Below are 21,565 nucleotides of genomic sequence, written 5' to 3' on the forward strand. Positions count from 1 at the left end.
GACATCAGCTCCCAAAACAGGCCCTCTATTCTGTTGAGGGAGGAGATTACTAGGTGGTGAGAAGAAGAGATACAACTATATGCTCAAAAATCCTTTAAAGAAATGCAGCATCCCGACTGACTCATGAAAACCATTGTTCTGTGACTGCTGGAAGGGGGAAAAGAGAATTTGGGATAGGAACCTGAGTCTATTTGTTGCGTGCACACAGAAGTCTGTTGTAACAGCAACAGGAGTCCACACACCCGATTGCCCTGACAGCTACTTTCTGCTCCCTGAAGAGTACGTAGGACAAATATTGGCATTAGCAAACTCCACCAATGAAGTGGAAGGAAGTCATCCTTGACACTGAGAGTCTGCCTCAGGAGAACGTTGTTGCTGGTGCAGTTTTTTCTGATATTCTTCATCAGTTAATTATTTAGACTAACTTTATCCCTTCATAAATGATTTCCTTGTAGATTAGGTTAAACTACTTTATTGTCATATACACAAGGGTGCAATGAAATTCATTCTTCTTATGAAAGTTGCAGAGGAGGCAGTATACCTACAGTAATGATAAATTCAACAATAAATACAACAGCGAGTGCAAATCAGCAGAATGGTGCAAAAGAATATTCTTGCGTATGGCGTGCACAGCCTAAAGTTGTAGGACAACTTGTTCTATTTGATCTTATTTGATTGTGCACGCCGGGTTGATTGCATTCGTCGTAACAGGGCGGACCACGTGAAGGTTGCAATCTTCCACCCCAAAAGAATATTAAAGTGTAGTAATAGAATAACCAAATGATTTAGGGTTAAGCACATCTGGGAATACGGTGTGAAAGAGTTAGGAGTCAGATAGTGGAGGAGAGGAGATGTGTTTGAGATTGACTTTTCTGTCTTCATTTAAGGAATAGACTCACAAGCATATACGATAATTCACTGACTCGCATATAAATCCTCATTAGAATGGGGTTGAGAGGGGGCAATAGATCAGCCATGATTAAATGGTGGAGTAGACTTGATGGACCGAATGGCCAAATTCTGCTCCTATAAATTTTGAACATCCTACATTCGCATTCAATCTCTACATGCACTTTACTTCAGCCAATAAATTCACAAACCCACTGTGCCGCCCAATGAGACAGAGGTATACATGCACTTCCTCCATTGCATTTGGTGTCCTTGATGTGGCAACCTCTACATCAGTGAGACCAAGCATCGAATAAGCAACTGCTTCGGTGAACACTTGTGCTCTGTCTACCTAGGCTTCAGTTGCCAGCCATTTTAATTCCTCTTCCAATACCAATCATTCTGTCCTCGGTCTCCTCCACTACCAGAGCAATGTCAGATGCAAATTGGAGTTCCACTTGTGCAACTTACAACCCAATAGCATGAACAATGAATTCTCCAAATTCACGTACCTCCCTTGCCCTTCTTCATTCTCTTTTGCATCCATCGGTTCCATGTGTGGCATGATGCATTGTATTTTAGTCAGATGTAGTTCTCTGTTAGATTTTGGAAGGCACTTGATCTGTTTGGCTTGGTTTATAGATACCACATGGAAATAGGCCCTTCAACCCACAGTTATTGTAAGTTATTCCACTTTCTCATCGACTCGAACACATTAGGGCCAATTAACCTACAAACCTAACTACAGGTCTTTGGGATGTGGGAGGAAAGTGTAACATCTGGAGGAAACCCACGTGGTCACAGGGAATGTGCAAACTGCACGCAGACTGCCCAAAAGCAGCATCAAACCTGGATCTGTGGTGCTGAGGCAGCAGCTTTTCCAGCTGCGCCACTGTGTCACCCATTTCCGTTGCTGAAATTGGCTAATACACCCTGGATCCCATGAGATCTAACATTCAGCACCAGCCCACCACTTAAATAACCCTGCTAAAGTCCAATAGACTGCACTACCCTCATTAATCTTCATGGATACCATGTCACAAAATTCAATTAGATTGGTGAGGTATGATTTCCCATGCACAAAGCCATGCCGACTATCCCTCATTTGTCCGTGAATTTCCAAATAATAGTAGTTCTTGTTGCAGAATCCACAATAATAACATACCCACCACTCACTGGACTGTCGTTCTCAGACTTGTCTTTGAAGCCTTTTTGAACCAGAGGTACTGTGGTAACATCTGCCTTTTCTTTTGCCAGATGCTACCACAGTACCACACATTGGCTATCGATGATACCAATATCTCTGCAAGTGGCCACAATTTCACAATTTCTTCCTTATTGGAGTATCCTCCTTTTGATCACAGTTGTCAGGACATCACTTCTGCCGGTCGGCAAACTAGGGTGGCGATGGCTGGGATTCAGCCTCCAAGAGGTGGGGTCCATGCCTCCAAGAGGTGTTTTTAGGTCAACATCGATGTGCAAAGAATCCTACCTTCTCCCTTATATCTTTCACCAAAGGTAGTGTTATATGTGTACACTAGCCACCTGCTTTGGCTAACCGGTAATGATTCCTTATACAGGGTTGCATGAAGCTGCAGACTGAGGTGAGCCTGGGTTAATGTCACCAATTAGATGTTTTTCCTTGGGGCATGAAAGTATTTATGTGAATATTAAACCAATCACGAGTAAAGAACCCTGTTGATAGACAACTCGCCAACCCATGTATAACTTTCCTGATCCCCTGAATGAAAATATTAGTCCCCTTCCAATGGTCACCTCCTGTTGCCTGATGAATTATTCAGAGCTTTAAGGTCCTGGTGTAAGGACCAATGGGGCAAAGAGATTTAAGATTTGAATGAGGTATTGATTTATGATTGAAAGCAGATTCAGTGTACCTGTCAAATGAGGATGATAAAATTGTAAAAAGAAAATAAAGTTGCAGACTCTAGGGATAGAAACATAGAAAATAGGTGCAGGAGTAGGCCATTCAGCCCTTTGAGCTCGCACCGCCATTCAATATGATCATGGCTGATCTTCCAACTCAGTATCCTGTACCTGCCTTCTCTCCATACCCCCTGATCCCTTTAGCCACAAGGGCCACATCTAACTCCCTCTTAAATATAGCGGGGGAATGGGACCACGGGGAGAGAGGAGGGGAGTGGGACCACAGGGAGAGAGCAGAGGGGTGGGGTCCATGGGGAAAGCTCTTTCAAAGAGCCAGCCCGGGCACAATGGACCTAATGCGTTCTGATCCTATGGTAAGCACTTTACATGAAATGGGAAGGAAGGTTCACAGGACAGTTAACAAGCTTGTGAAAAGAATCTCGCACTCCCGGCATAAAGCGTGCCCCCTCTTTGGAGAATGTGGAAGCTATTACAAAATTGATATTGTTGCTATTCTAGACAGTTAATTTTATGTTATTAAGTATTTTAAGTGAGTTATTAGTACATTCAGTTCACATAGAATAAATTTGAGCTTGAAGCAGAAGTATCTACATAAGGGATGTGCACGTTGTCTTTTAGGTGGATAGGATGGGATCTCAAAACTCACCCTCCACCGTACAACACGTTCATTGTACTCCCATCCTAAGATTGCCTGACCGATTCTGCAAAACTCGAATAGAGGTACACTCACCAGGTTCTATTTCTGTGACATTTGGGTTGGGCAAAGGCAGCAATATCTGAAGTAAAGAGGGGTAAGAACATTTAATATTGTGCAATTATTTCTTAGTTTTTTCAGTGGACTAATTGGGTAGTGAACCATGCGAGTAATATTGTTGATCTAGTTCTTATATCATTTGAAATATCTTCAGGAAGAGTTAAATTTTACAAAACACTATTGTCCCAGATTTAATGATTTCAGGCTTTTATGTAAATTTATGTAAAATTGAATAATTATTTTTATTTTGCAATGTATTATCAGAAAATGCACCAGCAACACACAGGGGTGACCTGGTTTCCAGAAAGAGTAGATGAGAAGATACAAGCAAACTTCATTAGAGCAGAGGGAAAGCCATTCAGTCTCTAAAGTATTCTATTTCCCCCTCTTTGCTGCATTTCTCTTGAAACTCTACATGAACTAGGGTCATCGAGCCCACCTTGAAAACTCCAGTCAAGGGAGAGTTGCAGCCTCCATGACTGTGGTGTGGAGTGAAAGAGCGTTCCTTGATCTCATTAATGAATTAATTGGTTCCAGTTTAAGATTATGTACCCTTTCCTGTTTCTTCTGTCAGATGAAATAGTTTCTGTGTGTCTAATGTATCAAATCCTATATCACAGGGTTTTCAAGTCAGATTTATGCTGGCTGTCATTCTGTCATTCCCCTCCAGCTCAGTCCTGTGGGTTAACCTTTCCTGTAGAAGAGGGACTGCACACTGGTGTACAGTCAGGAGCTCCTGATCCTAGGAGTTGTTTAATGTTGGCCCCTCATCTCATGCAGTGTCCTGTCATCTGGTCAAATATGGACAAGGAAGCCTCATCCTGATTACTCCCCCATACTCCCTCAGTGCATAAATGCTCACCTCTATGTGAACTGACAGTTTGAGGAAATCCCAAGAACAGGAAGGGCACGGAGTGTACTCTGTAAGAGGTGCCAGTAGCTGTATTGCAGGACCATTGACTGAGTATTGCAGGACCATTGACTGAGCGAGCTGAGTTATAAAGGCGACATTGGACTGCACATGCTGGAATCTGGAGCAAAAAATGAATTGTTAGAGGAACTGCTGGAGATCATGATGCTGAGTCTCCACATGAGGAGTCGACACTTCCTTTTGCCCACAGATTCTGCTCGATCTGCTGACCTCCAATAGTTTGTTTTTTGATTCCCAAGGATATATATCTGTCGAATTAGGTCATGGCCATTTGACAAAAAAAACTATTTCGAGGAATATATCTACATAACCTGTTGCTCAGCAGTCTTATTGACTGATGGATTTGTTCATGACAGTAATGGTAGGCATGACTACTGCACAGATAAAATCCCATCTTCATACCAAGTGTGCACCATCCTGTGGTGTGGCAGTACTATTATGCTAGGTGAGAAAGATGGAGCAGTACTGGCAGCACAAGTGGCTTATTATGAGGCCTTGTGGTCAAGAAGCAGCAGTGAAATAAATATGTTCCAATGCAATCTGTATCCTCACAGCCTGACAAACTCCTCACTGGGGAGTGCTGAACACTATTGGGTACAGCTTCAGGCATATCCAAGTCTGAGCTGCGATTCTGGTGAAGCTGCAACTCAGATCAACATGTACGCTGAATAAAAATAACGTTACAGGTTATTAAATGATCAGATCAAAGCTCTTCTGTCCTGCCATATCTATTATTGTATGTGGGCGAATAAACCCTAGCAAAACTCAATTCAGTGGAAATCCAGGGGAAAGCAATTTATTGACAAATGTACCTTTCATAAGGAAGATGGTTGTGGTTGTAGGGTGTCAATCAAGCCAGCCCCAGGACATTATGCATGAGTTCCACAGGACAAGTTCCAAGGTTCTTTATTCATTGGCTCTGAAGTTGGATGCTTGCTGTCTTCCCAGAGCTTACATTTGACATTCGATGCAATTACCATCACTGAGTTCCCTTTCATGCACATCCTGTGGGGCAGCATTGAACAAAAACTCAACTAGTCCAGTCAGATAAACACTGCCTGCATTATTCATGGTGAATTAGCTGTGTCACTTGCCCCAAGGATGATGGTACTTGTGAAAATGATGTACCTTTACAGGGCCCTGGAGAGCTTCACCACCATCCATGACACAAAGTAGTGTGATAGAATACTCTGCTTGTCCAGCTGAGGGCTTTATCCTGGACAACACTTGAAAGGTAATGTTGTCCAGGATAAAGCAGTCTTCAGCTGACAATGTCTACGCAGGAACATAATGCTAAACTGAACTCCTCTCTCTGTAGGCGATCAACATCTCTCCATTTCCTGCATATCCACGATCCTATCTAAAAGCTTCTTAAACACCACAATACTATGTGTTTCCACCACCACCTCTGGCAGCCTGTTCCAGACACCCACCACTCTAAAAGAAACTTGCCCATCTCCTATAAACTTTCCCCCTCTGACGTTGCCTACTAGACTTTGACATTTCCACACTGGGGGAAAATGGTTCTGATAGCTTGCCTTCTCTACGCCTCTCACAATTTTATATACTTTTTTCGGGCCCCCTCCCAACCTCTGATAGTTCACGGAAAACAATCCAAGTTTGTCCAACTTCTCCTTCTGCACCCTCTGCAGTCCTTTACAGGTGCAATATGACATCCTGACTTGCACTCAATGCCTTGACCGATGAAGGCAAGTATACTTTAGGACTTCAGTACCACTCTATCTACTTATGTTGCTACTTTCACGGAGCGATGGATGGATCACAAGATCCCTCAACATCAATGCTGTTAAGGGTCTTAGCATTAACTGTATGCTTTCTTCATGTGTTCGACCTCCCAAAATGCAACATCTCATACTTGTTTAGATTAGGCTGCATTTGCTATTTCTCCACCCATTCCTGTGGCTGATCTATTTCCCGCCGAATCCTGTTGGCAGCCACCTTCACTGTTTACTCGAGCAATTTTGGTGTTATCTGCAAACTTACACACCAACCCATCTGCATTTACATCAGCTCATTTATATATATATCACAAACAAACAATAGAGCCAGCACCGACTCCTGTGGAGCACTCCTTCACAGATGTTCAGCCAGAATAACCACAATACTCTGTCTTCCTCAAAATAAATTAGCTAGCGAGATCGTTTTCGGCAACAAGCTGCCAGTTTTCATTGTCATTACTAGGTGTTTCATTTCCGAAATCTCATGATTGATGAATTAAGTTTAATTGCTATAGTGGGATTTGAACTCCTGTCTCTAAATTATTAGTCCATGTCCCTGGTAGCTTAGGGAAGCACAATAAATGCTAGCCTCCAAACTGGAGAGGAAACCAGTGTCTGGGAAAGAAGCCTGAAAGGAACAGGTGGGTTTCAATTGTGAGTTACTTGTGGGTGAGCATTTACAAACTATTAGTGAAGGGTTATTATTGCTGTATCTTTTTTCAATGTTTCTCAAATATTTTTTTGATTGTGTTTTTTAACTTATCAAAAATAGCACAGCATTTTGTGTCCAGCAAAAATTAAAAGATCTGTCAGAAATTGGAGAAGTGCAAATTTCTTAAGTTTGTCAAATTTGTTGAAATAATTGAAGCACCATTTTATCTGATTTTAGGCTAGGTTAGGAGTGTAGATAGGCAGGAGAATGCAAATGGTCGGTAGAGTTTTGCATTAGTCAATGCATGTTGGCTGACAGCACAATGATAGGCATCGGTGTGTGCAGAATAATTGAAGCAATAAAAGGCAAGGGGAAAATTATTGCAAGAGATTTTAAACGTGGCAGCAAACTATGAACTTAGGAAATAGAGCAGGGTATTTGCTGATGGGTGAACAATTCTAAAGCAGTGCAAGTTGAAAGTATTATAGGTGCAGTTGGAGTACTGTGTGCAGTTCTGCTTGCCATGGTATCAAAAGCATGTGATTAGGGCCAGAGAAGGTGCAGGAAACATTTACAGGAATGCTGTACGACTGGAGAGATTGGGACATGGGAGGCTGACGGATGACATTATAGAAATTTCCTCATGAGTTCTCTACTTCTTTCTCACCAGAGACATAAATAAGGCTGATAGTCTTTTTCCAAGGGTGGAGTAGTCGAATACAAGAAGGCATGGGGTTAAGATGAGAGCGGGAATGTTTAAAAGGAATCTAAGAGGAAAGTTGTGCACTAAAAGGGTGGTGGGTATGTAAACAAGCTGTCAGACAGAGGTGGTGGAATAGGAAGTTCAATTACAATGTTAAGAAGACATTTCAACAGGTATGTGGATAGAAAGAGTTTAGAGTAATATGGACCAAAAGAAGGAGAACGAAATGAGAGTAGAAGGGCATCTCACTCGCCTTGGCCTGAGCGAAGGGCCTGTTTCCGTGCTGTATGACAATATTCCTCAGAGATTCTGAGGTCCATGTGCATCAATCATGTGCAGAAAATAATTGAAATCTAATTGAGTGGCGGCAAGTATGCAGGTGGAAGGTGCAAGTAACTGCAGATGCTGGATTCTTGATCAAAAAACAAAGTGCTTGAGGCACTCAGCAAGTCAAGCAGCATCTGCTCAGGGAATGCTCAGATGATGTTTCAGGTCTGAACTTGAGATTGAATTTGCGTTGCAGCAGGGTAAAGCCTCAGTTAGACCACAGAAGTAGCACAGAGTATAATTCAGGGCACTGCATCTTAGCAACCATAGATGGATCTTGTTGGAAAAGCAAAAATAATTAGTCTACATAAAGAGATGGGAAACGGCTGGAGAAAGACATAGCAAGCAATAGGTGAATGCAGACGAGGAGGATTTGATTTGCAGATAATAAACAAGTGGATGAGGGAAGGCACATGATAGCAACAGAGGCTGACAGGTGATAAGTGAAGAACTTATGCTATGGCTGCTGATTCTGAAATTGATAGGAAAGGGAAAGCGAATGGAAATGAATAAAGGGTGGTAGTAGATGGGAGCAACAGAGGGAGGACTGGGGTGGGAGGACCCAGTGTGGAGGAGAGTATAGGGAGAGGGGAAAAGAAGCAGGGCGATAGAGACACTCGGGTAAGGTGGGAAGAAGTGGATGTGTGAGAAGATCAGGATCGATAGAAGGAAAGAGAAAGGGTTACATGGGTAACATGGAAATAGAAAATTCTGTACCTGAGTCTTTTCCAGTCTTGTTGATGTGATGGCCCTTGACCTGTGCGTACCTGTTAGTCAAACGGAATGGAAACAGGCCTTTGGGCCAGATCCACACTGATCATCACATATCCATAACAGTAATCCTATGCTACTGTGCTGCTGCCAATGCTGGCATCGTGGCCCACTCAAAGTCTGGAAACCCTGAGGGTTGCATCCTGCTGTCCAGGATGCCTTGACCTTTCTTCCTGTGCTGTGACAGGAAAACAATTATCACTGGTGCAAGGCATGGATGGCACTGAGTCTTCAAAAGTACTCAATAAGTTAGGCAGCATCTGTGTATAGGAAACAGGAATTACGTGGATCTCTGTCTCCCTCATCACAGACGTTGCCTGACACTGTTGATCATATTTTCTTTCATTTCAAATATCAAGTGCAGTATTTTGTTTTTGATTAACAATATTAAAATGCAATGTATACATTTCATGAAGTGTCTCATGAGAGTTAAGGTAGATAATGTAAATGGGAATGGAATATGGGCTTTGCATTGGGTGAAAAACAGTCAAACTAGAGGATGTTATTTGGTCAGGTGCAGATAGTGGTGTGTCCCAGAGGGCTGTGCTCTATGCTGTATTCTAATCTACAAATGATTTGAACAATAGAGCAAGGAAATAATGTTGGAAGTAGCCGGTAATGATGCATCAGCATCGAGGAAGAGAGTTGGTGATGGTAGAAGAATATGGCTGGGCTGACAATATTTAGATAGATGCACAGAAATAGAGAAAGTAATAGTCAACTGATGCCCTAATTCATAATGGAAGAATATGGAGCGAGAGAATTTGGGTGTTGAAAGGGGAAAACAGGTTACATGCACAGCCAAAAGAATTCTGTATGTAATGGCAATATCACTAAAAGCATGGAAGCAAATATTGCTTTGTAGTTGGTTTCATCTTAAACAATAATGAGACATACAGGAAGGAGATAGAGTAGCATGGTGATGGAGTTCAGGACTGAGATGGAGAACAGTAGCATGGTGTCAACGCAATAACCTCAATGTCAGCAAAACAAAGGAGCTGGTCATTGACTTATGAAAGGGGTGGAGTGTACACTCCAGTCTCAATCAATGAGGCGAAGTGGAGATGGTCGAGAGCTTCAAGTTCTGCAGTATAAAAATCACTAACAATTTATCCTCATCCAACCACATTGGTAAAGAAAGCACATCAATACCTCTACTTCCTCAGAAGACTGAGGAAATTCAACATGTCTCTTTTGACATTTCAATTTCCCAGATGCATCATATCACCATAGTTAGGTACGGCACCTGCGTTTGCACAAGACTGCAAGAAATTGTAGAGTTGCGATCGCAGCCCAGTATCCTCCCCGCCTCTCCCCCACCACCCTTAACCCAGGTGACTCCAACTGCTTCGGAAAAGCAGCCAACATAATCCTGGAACATTTGTACATGGTCATTCCCTCTTCTTCCCTCTCCTATCGGGCAGAAGATGGAAAAGCTTGAAAGCATTTACCACCAGATTAAAAATCAGCTCCTTCCCTATTGTTATCAGACTCTTGAATAGACTTCCCACATCTATCAATGTATTCTCGAACTTCCAAACTACCTGTTGTGGGACTTGCACTGTTATTTTATCTTCACTTTCTCTGTAGTTGTAACACTATATTCTGCACTCAGGTTATTTTCTCTTTTGCACTACCTGATATACTCATGTACAGAAAGATTTGCCTGGATAGTACATAAAAAGTTTTTCACTATCTTAATAAACCAATACCAATACTCTTACTCGTAACTCTCACTCATTCTATGATTCCACTATTAATCATTCATATTTTTGTATGACCAGATTGCACTACAGTTTTGTATCATTCAGCTGTTTTATGCTTGATGTTGTACTTGTTGTATTAACCATTACCATGTATACTGTTTATTCTATTTACTTCATGTGAACAAGCAATTTCATTGCACCCTGGTGTCTACGACAATAAACTAATCACTAATACACGAGTCACTTGGAATGGCACAGAAGGATTCATGGGTGATGGCAGATATCCTGGTTGGTCACCTCTCAGTATTCCTCCTATATGGAGAATCTCAAGCTCTCTGTGCAGCAGAGTTAAGGCCAGCAGCTTTCAGCCTCTGTCCGCTTTGAACATTGAGGTTGTCACCTCGACCAAACTGCTATGCTATGAATACTGTACTTAACCAATCTGTTTATTTAAACGTGCTTTTGAATGAAGTATTTTATCAACTTGTAAGAGTGTCAGGAAATGATCATATGTTTTTGTTTGCAGACTTTGAAGGAGCTGGTCTGTTTGTTAAAAGAAAGAAATTCGCAAAACATAGAGTAAGTGTGATGGTATCTGTGGGCCCTGGGTTTTGAAATGAAATTTTGAAATGAGCTTTTACCAGAAGCTTACAAGGTATAACAAATGGTTCCTCGAAGCAGTGTATGCTTTTTGTATGCTATGCCGTTTTATACTTGATTAGACTAGACTAATTGGGACCCATTGGGTCCTTGTCACACGGGAGGCCTTGTCCCCCAACGCAACCCGTTCCCCCAACGCAATATTCCACCACTCACCCATAGCCCCCAACTATGCAGGCGCGTCTCATTTCCCATCATCCCCCAGCGCTCCCTCCCCCTCCTCTTCATCCTCCCTCTTCTTTCCCCTCTCATCCTCCCCTCCCCATCCCTCCCTCACCTCTCCCTCCCTCTCCTTTTCCCTACCCTCAGTCACTCCCTCCCTCCTCTGCCCTCCCATTCCTCACCTCCCCATAACCCCCCCCACTATCCCTCCTACTTCCCCCACATTCCCTCCTGTCCCGCTATTCCCCACTACGTACTTCCCTCACACCCCCTCCTCTCCCTCTATTACTCTCCTCCCCCAGCACTCACTCCCCTTCCTATTCACCCTCCCCCTTTCCCCTCTCCTCCTCCCCTCCCCCAATACCCCCCCTCACCTCTCCCTCTCCTCGCTGTGGGCCACATCCTCCGGTGGCTGTGGCCGGGCGACGCGGCCAATCAGTGCGGCGATGGTGCAGGAAGGGGCGTCGCCATCCCGGCTGTGGCGGTGACTGACAGGAGTGGAGACCATTCTGCATATTGGTGACTGACAGGAGAGGAGACCAATCTGCGTATGTGCGTTTTTAAGATTTTTAAACCTTAATATCTTTTAAAATATACCATCAATCAGAACAACTTGTTGCATTGCAGCACAGGAGAATGGTGAGTTAGGTGGCAAAAAATTGTGACGCTATCGTAATAGAAAAAACCGGAAGATAACAAGATCAGAATTTTAGTTTTATACTAGACCAAAGGGGACCCATTGGGTCCCGTCCCCTCAACGCGTGGTTGCGGTGGGGGGAGAGAGGGGGGTGGGAGAGAGAGGGGGGAGAGAATGGGGAGAGGGGAGTGGGGGGAGAGAGGAGGGGAAGGGGGGGGAGAGACATGAGGGGTAGGGGAAGGAGGGGAGAGAGAGGAGGGGGAGAGAGGGGGAGGAGAGGGGGTGAAGGGGAGAGAGGAGGGAGGAGAGGGAGAGGAGGAGGGTGGGAGAGCAGGAAGGGGAGGAGGAGGGGGGGGAGAAGAGGAAGGGAACGGGGCGAGCGGCCGGGCAGAGCGAGTGGCCGGGCGACGTCACTCACAGTGCGTGAACACAGCACGCAGACCCATTGTGACGTCATCACGTCTTCAGCCAAAGCCAGCCGGTTTTATTTTATCTATCTACCTACCTACCTACCTACCAATCCACCCACCGTATTGCTAAAACGTTTCCACCACCTTACTCACCGTTCTCCTCTGCTCCAAGCCACCAAGTTTTGTTCCGATCGGTGAAATATGAGAAAAGTTATGACGGTTTAAAAAATCGTGAGATCAACAGATTGGTCTTCTCGCCTGTCAGTCACCATGAAGTTAACGCCCCTTCCGGCACCCGCTGGGGTATAAAACCCCGGAGGCGGGGCTGAGTAACCAAGCCGCGCTGATTGAGACCGCAAGAGTGGAGTCAGGAAAGCCTCTGTGTGGAGTCGGGGAAAGCCGCTGTGTGGAGTCGGGAAAGCTGCTGTGTGGATGCTCCCCCACACCACCCCCACTCCCCCACACCACCCCCCTCCCCCACACCACCGCCTCTCCCACACCATGATAGAATATTGCAATGGGGAATGGGTTGCATTGAGGGACCAGACCTCCCGTGTGACTGGGACCCAACGGGTCCCACTTAGTCTAGTATATATATAGATTGCTGAAAACATTTGTAGCGCCTAATGCAAATTCTGGCTACATGGTTGCATGTGTATTGTGTGCACATGCACAGCTATTGGTGTGGTGTGGTGTGGTGTCACTGCATGTGCAGCATTGCACTGACAGACTGTCTGAGCTTCCCCACTCTCTCATCACTGCTTCGCTGGGAAATTTATTTTTGTGTCTGCAGTTAACATTCTGCTGGGCTGAGCTTGGGGATGGGAGATCAGAATAGAGGATTAGCCCTGCATTGGCATTGTTTAAAAAGATCACCTGGTCTTAGTGAGCTGGATGTTTGCTGACGCCATGATGTGCCTTTTCCTGAGCCCAAAAATGAGGATTGCATTGTATTATCTGGGAATGTGGGAGCCTCACATAATCTCACTGGCTTTCCAGCTGGAGAGTTGGGGTTGAGGGCAAGGGCTCCTAGGGAAGGAGCCTAAAGAAAGAAGGCCAGAAGGATAAAAGGTGCTGTTCATCAGCATCTTCTGGGAGCTGTTAATACTTTCTGTTCCAGGCGTAGTGCACCCACAGTGTAAAGTATTTTAAGCCAGAGGTGAGGCAGATCCTTTGGGCAACAGTTGATGCATGCAGCACTTCCCATTTGACAACACGCTGTTATGACAGGTTGTCTCCACACAAGGAGTGGGCTCTGGAGTAGAGAGGTTATGGTTTAGGCATGTGCTTGCCCAAATTGTGTGCTTGATGGTTCAGGAACTGAAGGATCGGTCATTTGGTGCGTTAAGCCCCAGATGCGAACATGAAGGCGATCACCCTCTGTGCATACAGCTCTCAAGAGATAAAGACTTTTAGTTCTGTCCTTGGATGCACAGCTTCCTGTGGATGCTGGCTGTCCAATTAACAAGGTCCCCGCGTGGCTGAGGGAATTTTATTTATATAGCAATTTTAAATCAAATCACGTTGAAGCCAAAGTGCATTACAGAGAAAAAAGTTTCAATTACCATACATCCATATAAAATAAAGGAAAAAAAAATGTTTTTAAATAAATCCTGAGGCATCCTAGGGGAGGTTACGGATTAAAAACTGGCAAAGTGTGAGAATGCAAATTTATTTTAGCTTTGGTCATTTAGTAAATTATAAACTGAAATGCTAGCTCACCATTGTTGCGGGGTGCTCTCATTTGCATCCAGTTTAAACTTTTAAAATAAGTGCTAATTGCTAGCTAAAGTCTGTTTTAAAAAGCAAATGCTGGAGTAACTCAGCAGATTCCAGCTGCAGCTTTGCTTTTGATTCTAGTAAACAGTCTGTTGCGTCTCCCATTAAAGTATATTTGCTTTTTTTGTAGGTGGAAGACTTCAGTTCATGGAGAGGTAATGCATTTACCACCATTTCCTAACAAAGCTACATTTTATGAACTTGTTACCAGATGTCTAAGTTTAGTTAATAATGAAATCCTTATACTGGACATTAATCAGCATCTAATTCAGTGGTTAAGTACCATTCTTACGTTTAGGTTTGGGGTGTATATTGTTTTGGTATAGAACCAAGGTTGGTTTTCTGAAGCACCAGTCTCACTCTCCCCTAATCCAATCACAATCACAATCACACTTTATTTGCCAAGTACAGAGCTGCCATGTAGTACGGATTTTCCGTATTTTGTACGGAAATGCGATTATAATACGGGTGTACGGTTTTGTGTTGTTAAATACGGATTTCAGTTCAGTCTGAAGAAGGGTCTCGACCAGAAACGTCACCCATTCCTTCTCTCCAGGCTGCCTGTCCCGCTCCAGGTTTAAACAGAGCGCTGTCAGTTTAACGTGTGGGAATTTAAACGAAGAGCTGTCAGCTACAGCGCTATAGGCTCTAAAAATAGCGCCATGGGTCACAGACTGTTCGTGAAAATTCTCGTATAACAATGAGTCTTTGGAATTCTCTTTCTCAGTGGTAGTTGAGCCTTTGATTATTTTTGTTTTTGCAGTGGTAGAATTCTGGATTAACCTAGTGGTGAAAGGTTACCAGTGGGATTGCAGTTACATTGGGATTGGCCTGGATTTTACAGGACGGTGGGTAGGCTCAAGGGGGAGAGAGGGAGGGGTGGAGAGAGGGAGAAGGAGCGAGGGAGAGAGGGAGGAAGTGAATGGGGGAGGGAGAAGAGGAAGGAAGAGAGAGGGAGGGTGGGTGGGAGGGAAAGGGGGAGGGAGAGAGAGGGGGAGGGAGAGGGAGGGAGAGAGAGAGGGGGGGAGGGAGAGGGAGGGAGAGGGAGAGGGAGGGAGAGAGAGAGGGGGGAGGGCGAGAGGGATGGAGAAAGGGATGGAGGGACGGGGGGAAGGAGATTCAAGATACATTTATTTGTCACATGTGCCAGTTGGCACAGTGAAATGTGATCACCATACAGCCATACAATAAAAATAAAGAACACAACACACGCTAGAGTTCAACATAAAACATCCCCACACAGCAGAATCAAAAGGTTTCCCACTATGAGGGAAGGCACAAAAGTCAGTCATCTTCCTCTAATGTTCCTGATGTTCACCCGTGGTCGGGACCTCCCCGAGCCCTCCGCAGTCGCCGCTACAGGTGGCCCGATGTTCAGGCCCCGCTCGCCGGGGTGATGGAAGTCCGACGTCGGGACTGGAGGACCTCCTCAACGGCATGGACATCCGAGTCGGGCACCTCCTACCGGAGTCCGCGGCTCCCAAAGTCCGCAGGCCTCACTGGGCGGAGATGCAATGCTGGCGGCCCTCGGCAAAGGGCCCCAGGACTCCGCGATGTTGTTCAGAGCTGCCTGCGCTGGGAGCTCTCCAAGCCACAGCTCAACGATGTTGGAGCAGCGGCCCACGCTCCGGAGCTCCAAACGGCAATCCTGGTAGGCATCGCCCGCTACGCGGTGAATCCAGCGCTGCGCCGCCGCTGTTGTGGCTCTGTTCCGGTTCCCTGTCCCCGGCAGGAAAGGCCGCGCCAATCCGGGTGGTAGGCCGTGAGGAGGGGGGCGAGGACACGACTCGGAAAATAGTCGCGTCTCCGCCAGGAAGCGACTGGGAGACAGTTTCCCCCTTACCCTACCCCCTCCCCCACATCGAAAAGTTAAAGATTCCCCCAAAACAGACTTTAAATTAACTAAAAATTTTAAAAAGATTGAAAAACAAACGGGCTGTACGCAGAGGCTGCCGTCAATGCGGTGCCCCTAGTGGCAGAGGGAGGGAGAGAGAAGAAGGTGGGGGGGGAGAGAGAGAGAGGAAGGGAGCAAGGGAGGGAGAGGGAGGCTTCCAAAATGGCTTCTACATCATCATCTAGTGCTAAAAGCAGGAAGCAGCCGTTCCAACTGCTGAAAAAATAGAGATGGAAATGAATGCACTGTCAAGTAAGGTGCATAGAAGACATGTCAATTGGTAGCAAAGTTATGCATTCTTGTACTCTTACATTGGTGTGATTGCACATAAAAAACAACATAACCCTCACTGTCCACTACTGCACCAATTTCCATGTCTCCATAAGTTTACAGCAAAGCTCTCATTACCAACCATCTTAAATAAAGATACAGCATTAGCTAATGTCCAGTCTTCCAGTACCTCATCTGTGGCAAATGAAGATGCAAAGATCTCTATCAAGACCTCAACACTCTCGTCCCTTGCTTCCTTTAACATCTTAGGATACACCAGGTCAGGCTCTGGGAATTTATCCACCTTTATATGTTCCAAGATCTTCGATGCCTTTTCCTTCACAATGTCAATATGCTTCTGGTCCCTCCCCTGAACTCGGTCACTTCCACGCCCTTCTCCACAGTAAATACAGATGAGAAGTATTCATTTCCTCCGCCTCCAGACCACACTGATCCTTAAGGGGACCTAGTCCTCATTGCACTAATAGAATGTTTTAGAATTCCTTTCATTTTTTGTCAGGGATATCTCATGGCCCCTGTTTGCCCTCCTAATCTTCTTATGTATACTGCTCCATCTTCAAGGGATTAGCTTGATCTCAGCTGCCTATATATGACATATGCCTCCTTTCTCCTGACCAGAGCTACTATATTCCTTGTCAGCCAGGGTTCCCTAATCCTGCCGGCTTTGCTCTTCACTCTTAACAGATAAATGCTGGCCCTGAACTCTTCCAATATCATTGTAAAGCCTCCCACTTGCCATATTTCCCATTACCTGCAAACAGCCTTTCCCAACTAATTTTTGAGAGCTCCTGTATGATGCCATCAAAATTAGCTTTCTCCCAATTTAGGACTACAGTCCTATCTTTTCAATTACTTTATTGAAACTAAAATAATTATGGTTACTGGTCCCAGTGTGCTCCTCCACTGATACACAAGGCAATTACCCTGCCTTTTTAACTAAGAGGATGGCCCCTTCTCAAGTAGGGCCATCGACACATGCTTCAGAAATCATTCCTGGACACACATAACACATTCTGCCCCATCTAATCTCTTTATACGAATGAAGTCCCAGTTAATATTTTATTTTAAATCACCAACTAGTACAACCACATTATACCTACACCCATCTGTTATATTCCTATTTATGCTCCTCCCTTTTCTGCTAACTATTGGAAGGCTGGAGCCGGCTAAGGGTGTCTGTCCTGAGGTCTTGTTTCATCAGTGATGATGACCATGTCTCTATTCAAGATGTAGGGGAGGACTTGTAGGTGATTAATATTGGCATAGCTGTTTGTGATTGGGTTGTGTAAAGCCAGCATGTGACTTGTTTCCACAGATGGTCTATCACGTTTTCCAATTGTTGGCGTTTGTCCTACTGGGTGTTCTCATCATGAGGCTCAAACTTTTCCTCACACCTCACATGTGTCTCATGGCGTCTCTGATTTCTTCCAGACAGGTAAGATAAGCATCTCCAGTGGAGTTTAATGCGTGTCCACTGCAAACCCTGTTAGAGGAGAGTTTTGATATTTGATCTTCCTCCGGAGATGGACACCATCAATCGAAGTCAATTGAGAAGAGCATAGGCATCACTGTCAGACTTCCTCTGGCAGTGATCTAGTCCCAAACACCTACTGTATTTTATTAGTGTCCTGCCTTCCATCACAGGGTCAGACGTGGGGTGTTTACTGATGGTTGCACTGTGTTCAATGCCAGTTGCAACTTATCAGCAAGGGCTGCATGAAGCATGGGCTGCCTTGAAACCTGAACAACATGCAGACACGGTTTGCCCTGAAGAACAAGAAGGCAGGGGTTAATGAGTAACATTTGCTTCACATATGTGCCACGTAAGGGACAGTCGAAATCCTGCTCCCAAAAACTGCATATCTCAGTGTTTGGGATGAATAATAATAATAATAAATTTTATTTTTGGGCGCCTTTCAGGAATCTCAAGGACACCTTACAGAGATTAACAGGAATAAAAAACATATAATCAGAATAAAATAAATAATAAAGACATCACAGAAACACAAATTAAAAACACAATTCAGTCCAAAAACAAAAAATCAAAAACACAATGTGAAAAGAGAGCAGCGGCAGCTAAAGCGCGCCAGCGTCCACTCTCCCTTCCGACAGCCATCTTGGACACAGACTAACAGGATTACTTACAGACAAAAAAATCATCCCCCCACAATGAATACCACTGTGGGGGAAGGCACAATGTCCAGTCCCCAACCCCAAGTTCACCCAAAGTCAGGCCTATTGAGGCCACCGCTGTTGCCTCTATGGAGGCCCGATGTTCCTGGCCGTTCTCACCGGGTGATCTTGCCCCGGCGTCGGGAGAGTCCTCTCAGCGGCTGGGCCACCTGGAACGGCCGCTTCCTAGCTGGAGACCGCGGCTTCCGAAGCCGACAAGGCCGCGCCGGCCTGGAGCTCCCAGGCTCCCGATGTTGAAATCGGCGCCGCCCGCTCCGCTCCGCAGACCCGCAGCCCGGAGGTGTCGAACACGGCGGACACAGCTCACCGGAGCTCCAGCGCGTCGATCCAGCGCGGCGACCCAGGCAAGGCATCGCCCGCTCCGCTCCGCGACAGCGCCCCAGCGCTGCGCCGCCACCGAGGCCGAGGTGCTGGGCGGTCCCCGCCAGGAAACGGCGCTCCAAGCCCGCTGGTAGGCCACGAGGACGGGTCGACGGGCAGCCCGGAGAAAAAGCTGCCTCACCGACCAGGTAGGGACCTAGAAGTAAAATTGCCCCCTACCCCCACATTAAAAAGTCAATTTCTCCAACGGACGAAACACAGGACTTACTAAAAACTTTTTAAAAAAGCGAAGTAAACGGACGGCTGCTGGTTAGCAGCCGCTCCCCAAGATGGCTCCTCCTCCTGAGGAGCCATCTTGTCACTCATAGTCAGTGTGGATCTGATGAAAGATGTGAACTGTGAATTATTTCTCTCGCCAGATAACCTGGTTTAAAGAGTATCCAAGCTACAACTATGTTGCATTGACACCAGTTCAGATATGCCAGCTTGGAACTGAAGTTCAGTACTCCCCGAGATAGAGTGAGCTAATGTTCCTTTACTCCTACAGAGGGAACAAAACTGGTTGAGAAAGGAAGGCTATCTGTTGGCAGACTTGGGTATGGGCACTGGTGAAATGTGAATGTGCTGAGGATATCTGCCTTCATGAGCCTTTTACAACTGAGTTCACTGCCTCTGGGGGATATATTTCCCTCTAATATTCCAGCAGTGAACAATTAAACCACCCACATATATTTTCCCCTGGGCACTGACCCTTAAAATGGGTTATTACTTTATATCTCGTCTAGGCCTCTCAATTCTTCATAACATAAACTGTGGGTGGTGCAATGCTGTTATAAAGGTCTGTTATATCACTTGTTTCCTTTGAACTAGATGCTGGTAGTTTTTAACTTTGGATATAACGTCTCTTCAAAATGTCTTTGACCTATTTCTCTGCCTTTTTGCACTAACTTAGTACTTCCTTTGTAGCATTGAAAGTTTGTTCATGAATCTTCTTTTACCTTCCTTTGAAGTTTTTTTGGTGGATCAAGAATAAATCCCATCACCGGATATTTGTGTGTGTGATGCTAGCGGCAATGGCTTTGCAGGGAGCCTTCAACCTGAGGGAGCAGTGGAGCATCATTGGAGAGTTCAGCAACTTCCCCCAGGAGGAGTTATTGGAGTGGATTAAAGAAAACACCAGGACGGGTAAGTCACTCTTACGACACTGAACAGAACTCCATTCCAGTAAATGCATGATATCAAACCAATAGGGTGATCAAACACCGGTTTTATAAATATCATTTAGTTGCTCCACACATGTGTTCCGAATGTGCCAAACCTCATGTACAACATTTGGAACCTGTTGTGGGAAAGCTCTCTGCCAGATCCTGTTAACAGGTTCGTAGTTATTTTATGGGTGTTCTGATTTAAGATCGGGTGAAAGGGGGCACTGTGAGTTCAACTTGCCCCTATTTAGCAGCATTAAATTCAAAGCAAATATCTTATTTGCTGTATTAACCATTTCTCTACCTGTTATTGCCTGGCTCTGTGACATGCAATCCACGAACCTTCTACGTTCTTACTGTGCGACCATACATTAAGTTAACAGTACAAGTTCTGGACCATTGATCCGGAAACTCAAATTCAGAATGATCTTGTGTAGGAAGGAACTGTAGATGCTGGTTTAAACCGAAGATAGACAAAAAAAGCTGGAGTAACTCAGCGGGACAGGCAGTATCTCTGCAGAGAAGGGATAGGTGATGTTTCGGGTCGAGACCCTTCTTCAGACTGATCTTTTCAGTTCCTCAACTAGGGAATTCAATTCAAATAATTTGAAAATTGATTTTATAAAATTGATTAGATAGCAAAAGCTATCTAATTCTCCTTCACACTGGCTGACCTTACCAGTTTGGCTATATGTGACCTTAGATCAGCCAGTGTGCCTAATAGATCACAATGCCTAAATCCTATCCACAAATTAAAATAACCATGCATTTTTGCCTGGCCTGGTTTGTCTGTCCCAAATAATACCTCCCATTTGAATTCAACAGAATATCCCAATTGAATTCAATTTCCCACTGAGCTTTCCTTGCGTGCTTGGTCAGCACTGAACATTCTGTAATGATCAGCTCTCCCCTTGCTCTCTCTTTATCTAATGGTGTAACTTCAGCAATTATTCAGCACCAGTGGGGTTTGTTAAATACAACAAATGCTGGAAGGAATCATCAGTGGCTCTGCCTCAGTCCAGTTTGTAAAACAATGGTCAGGGCCTGCCTGTTTTTTTCCCCCCTTGACTTCTGTTAATATCTCAGGATGCATTTCATCAGTTCTGATGATTTTTACGTATTTTGGTCTTCCATCTCTGTGTATCCTGTTCAGCAGGATAATGCTCCATTTTACTTCGGAGTCACGTGAGTGACTACGTGAAGACCCCGCCAGCACGCATGCTCTCCCGCAACAAGTTTAAAAACGGGACCTCCAGGTAAGTAAACTTACTCTGAGGTCGTGTTTTTTTCGAACCCTTGTTCTGGTTTACTCACACAGGATCATGAACAAGGGAAAACAACCGAGGAAGGTCATACCCCGTTCGACTGTAACGGAACAGGAGGGTTCCATCAGTGGGGGGCGACCGGCGGCACCTGGACCGCACACGCTGCGGTCCACAGTCACCGACACCATTTCCGAGCCGAGCCCAGCGCCGCTAGCACAGCTCGAACAACAGCAGCGGGCTGGAGGTAAGGCAAAGCGGAAGTCGGACCGGCCGGTTTACTCAGACGAGTCCGGTGCGGAAGACTTGCCGCCCGAGAGCGGCAAAGGTGGCCGTTTGAGCCGGATGAAAAGGCTCATGGAGCAAATGCTCCAG

At 45.2% G+C, this 21,565-nt stretch overlaps 1 protein-coding gene across 1 annotated transcript in view; it reads left to right on the plus strand.

The window, feature by feature from the left end:
• Nucleotides 1-21,565, plus strand: part of dpy19l1 (dpy-19 like C-mannosyltransferase 1) — a 126,717-nt gene that overhangs the window by 91,966 nt on the left and 13,186 nt on the right. The window contains 5 exon segments of the mRNA XM_033019147.1: nucleotides 3,412-3,513; nucleotides 10,903-10,955; nucleotides 14,155-14,179; nucleotides 17,525-17,644; nucleotides 19,734-19,908. Of these exon segments, the coding sequence (XP_032875038.1) occupies nucleotides 3,412-3,513; nucleotides 10,903-10,955; nucleotides 14,155-14,179; nucleotides 17,525-17,644; nucleotides 19,734-19,908 (475 nt within the window).

Source organism: Amblyraja radiata, chromosome 4, assembly GCF_010909765.2.
Source record: "Amblyraja radiata isolate CabotCenter1 chromosome 4, sAmbRad1.1.pri, whole genome shotgun sequence".
Taxonomy (NCBI): domain Eukaryota; kingdom Metazoa; phylum Chordata; class Chondrichthyes; order Rajiformes; family Rajidae; genus Amblyraja; species Amblyraja radiata.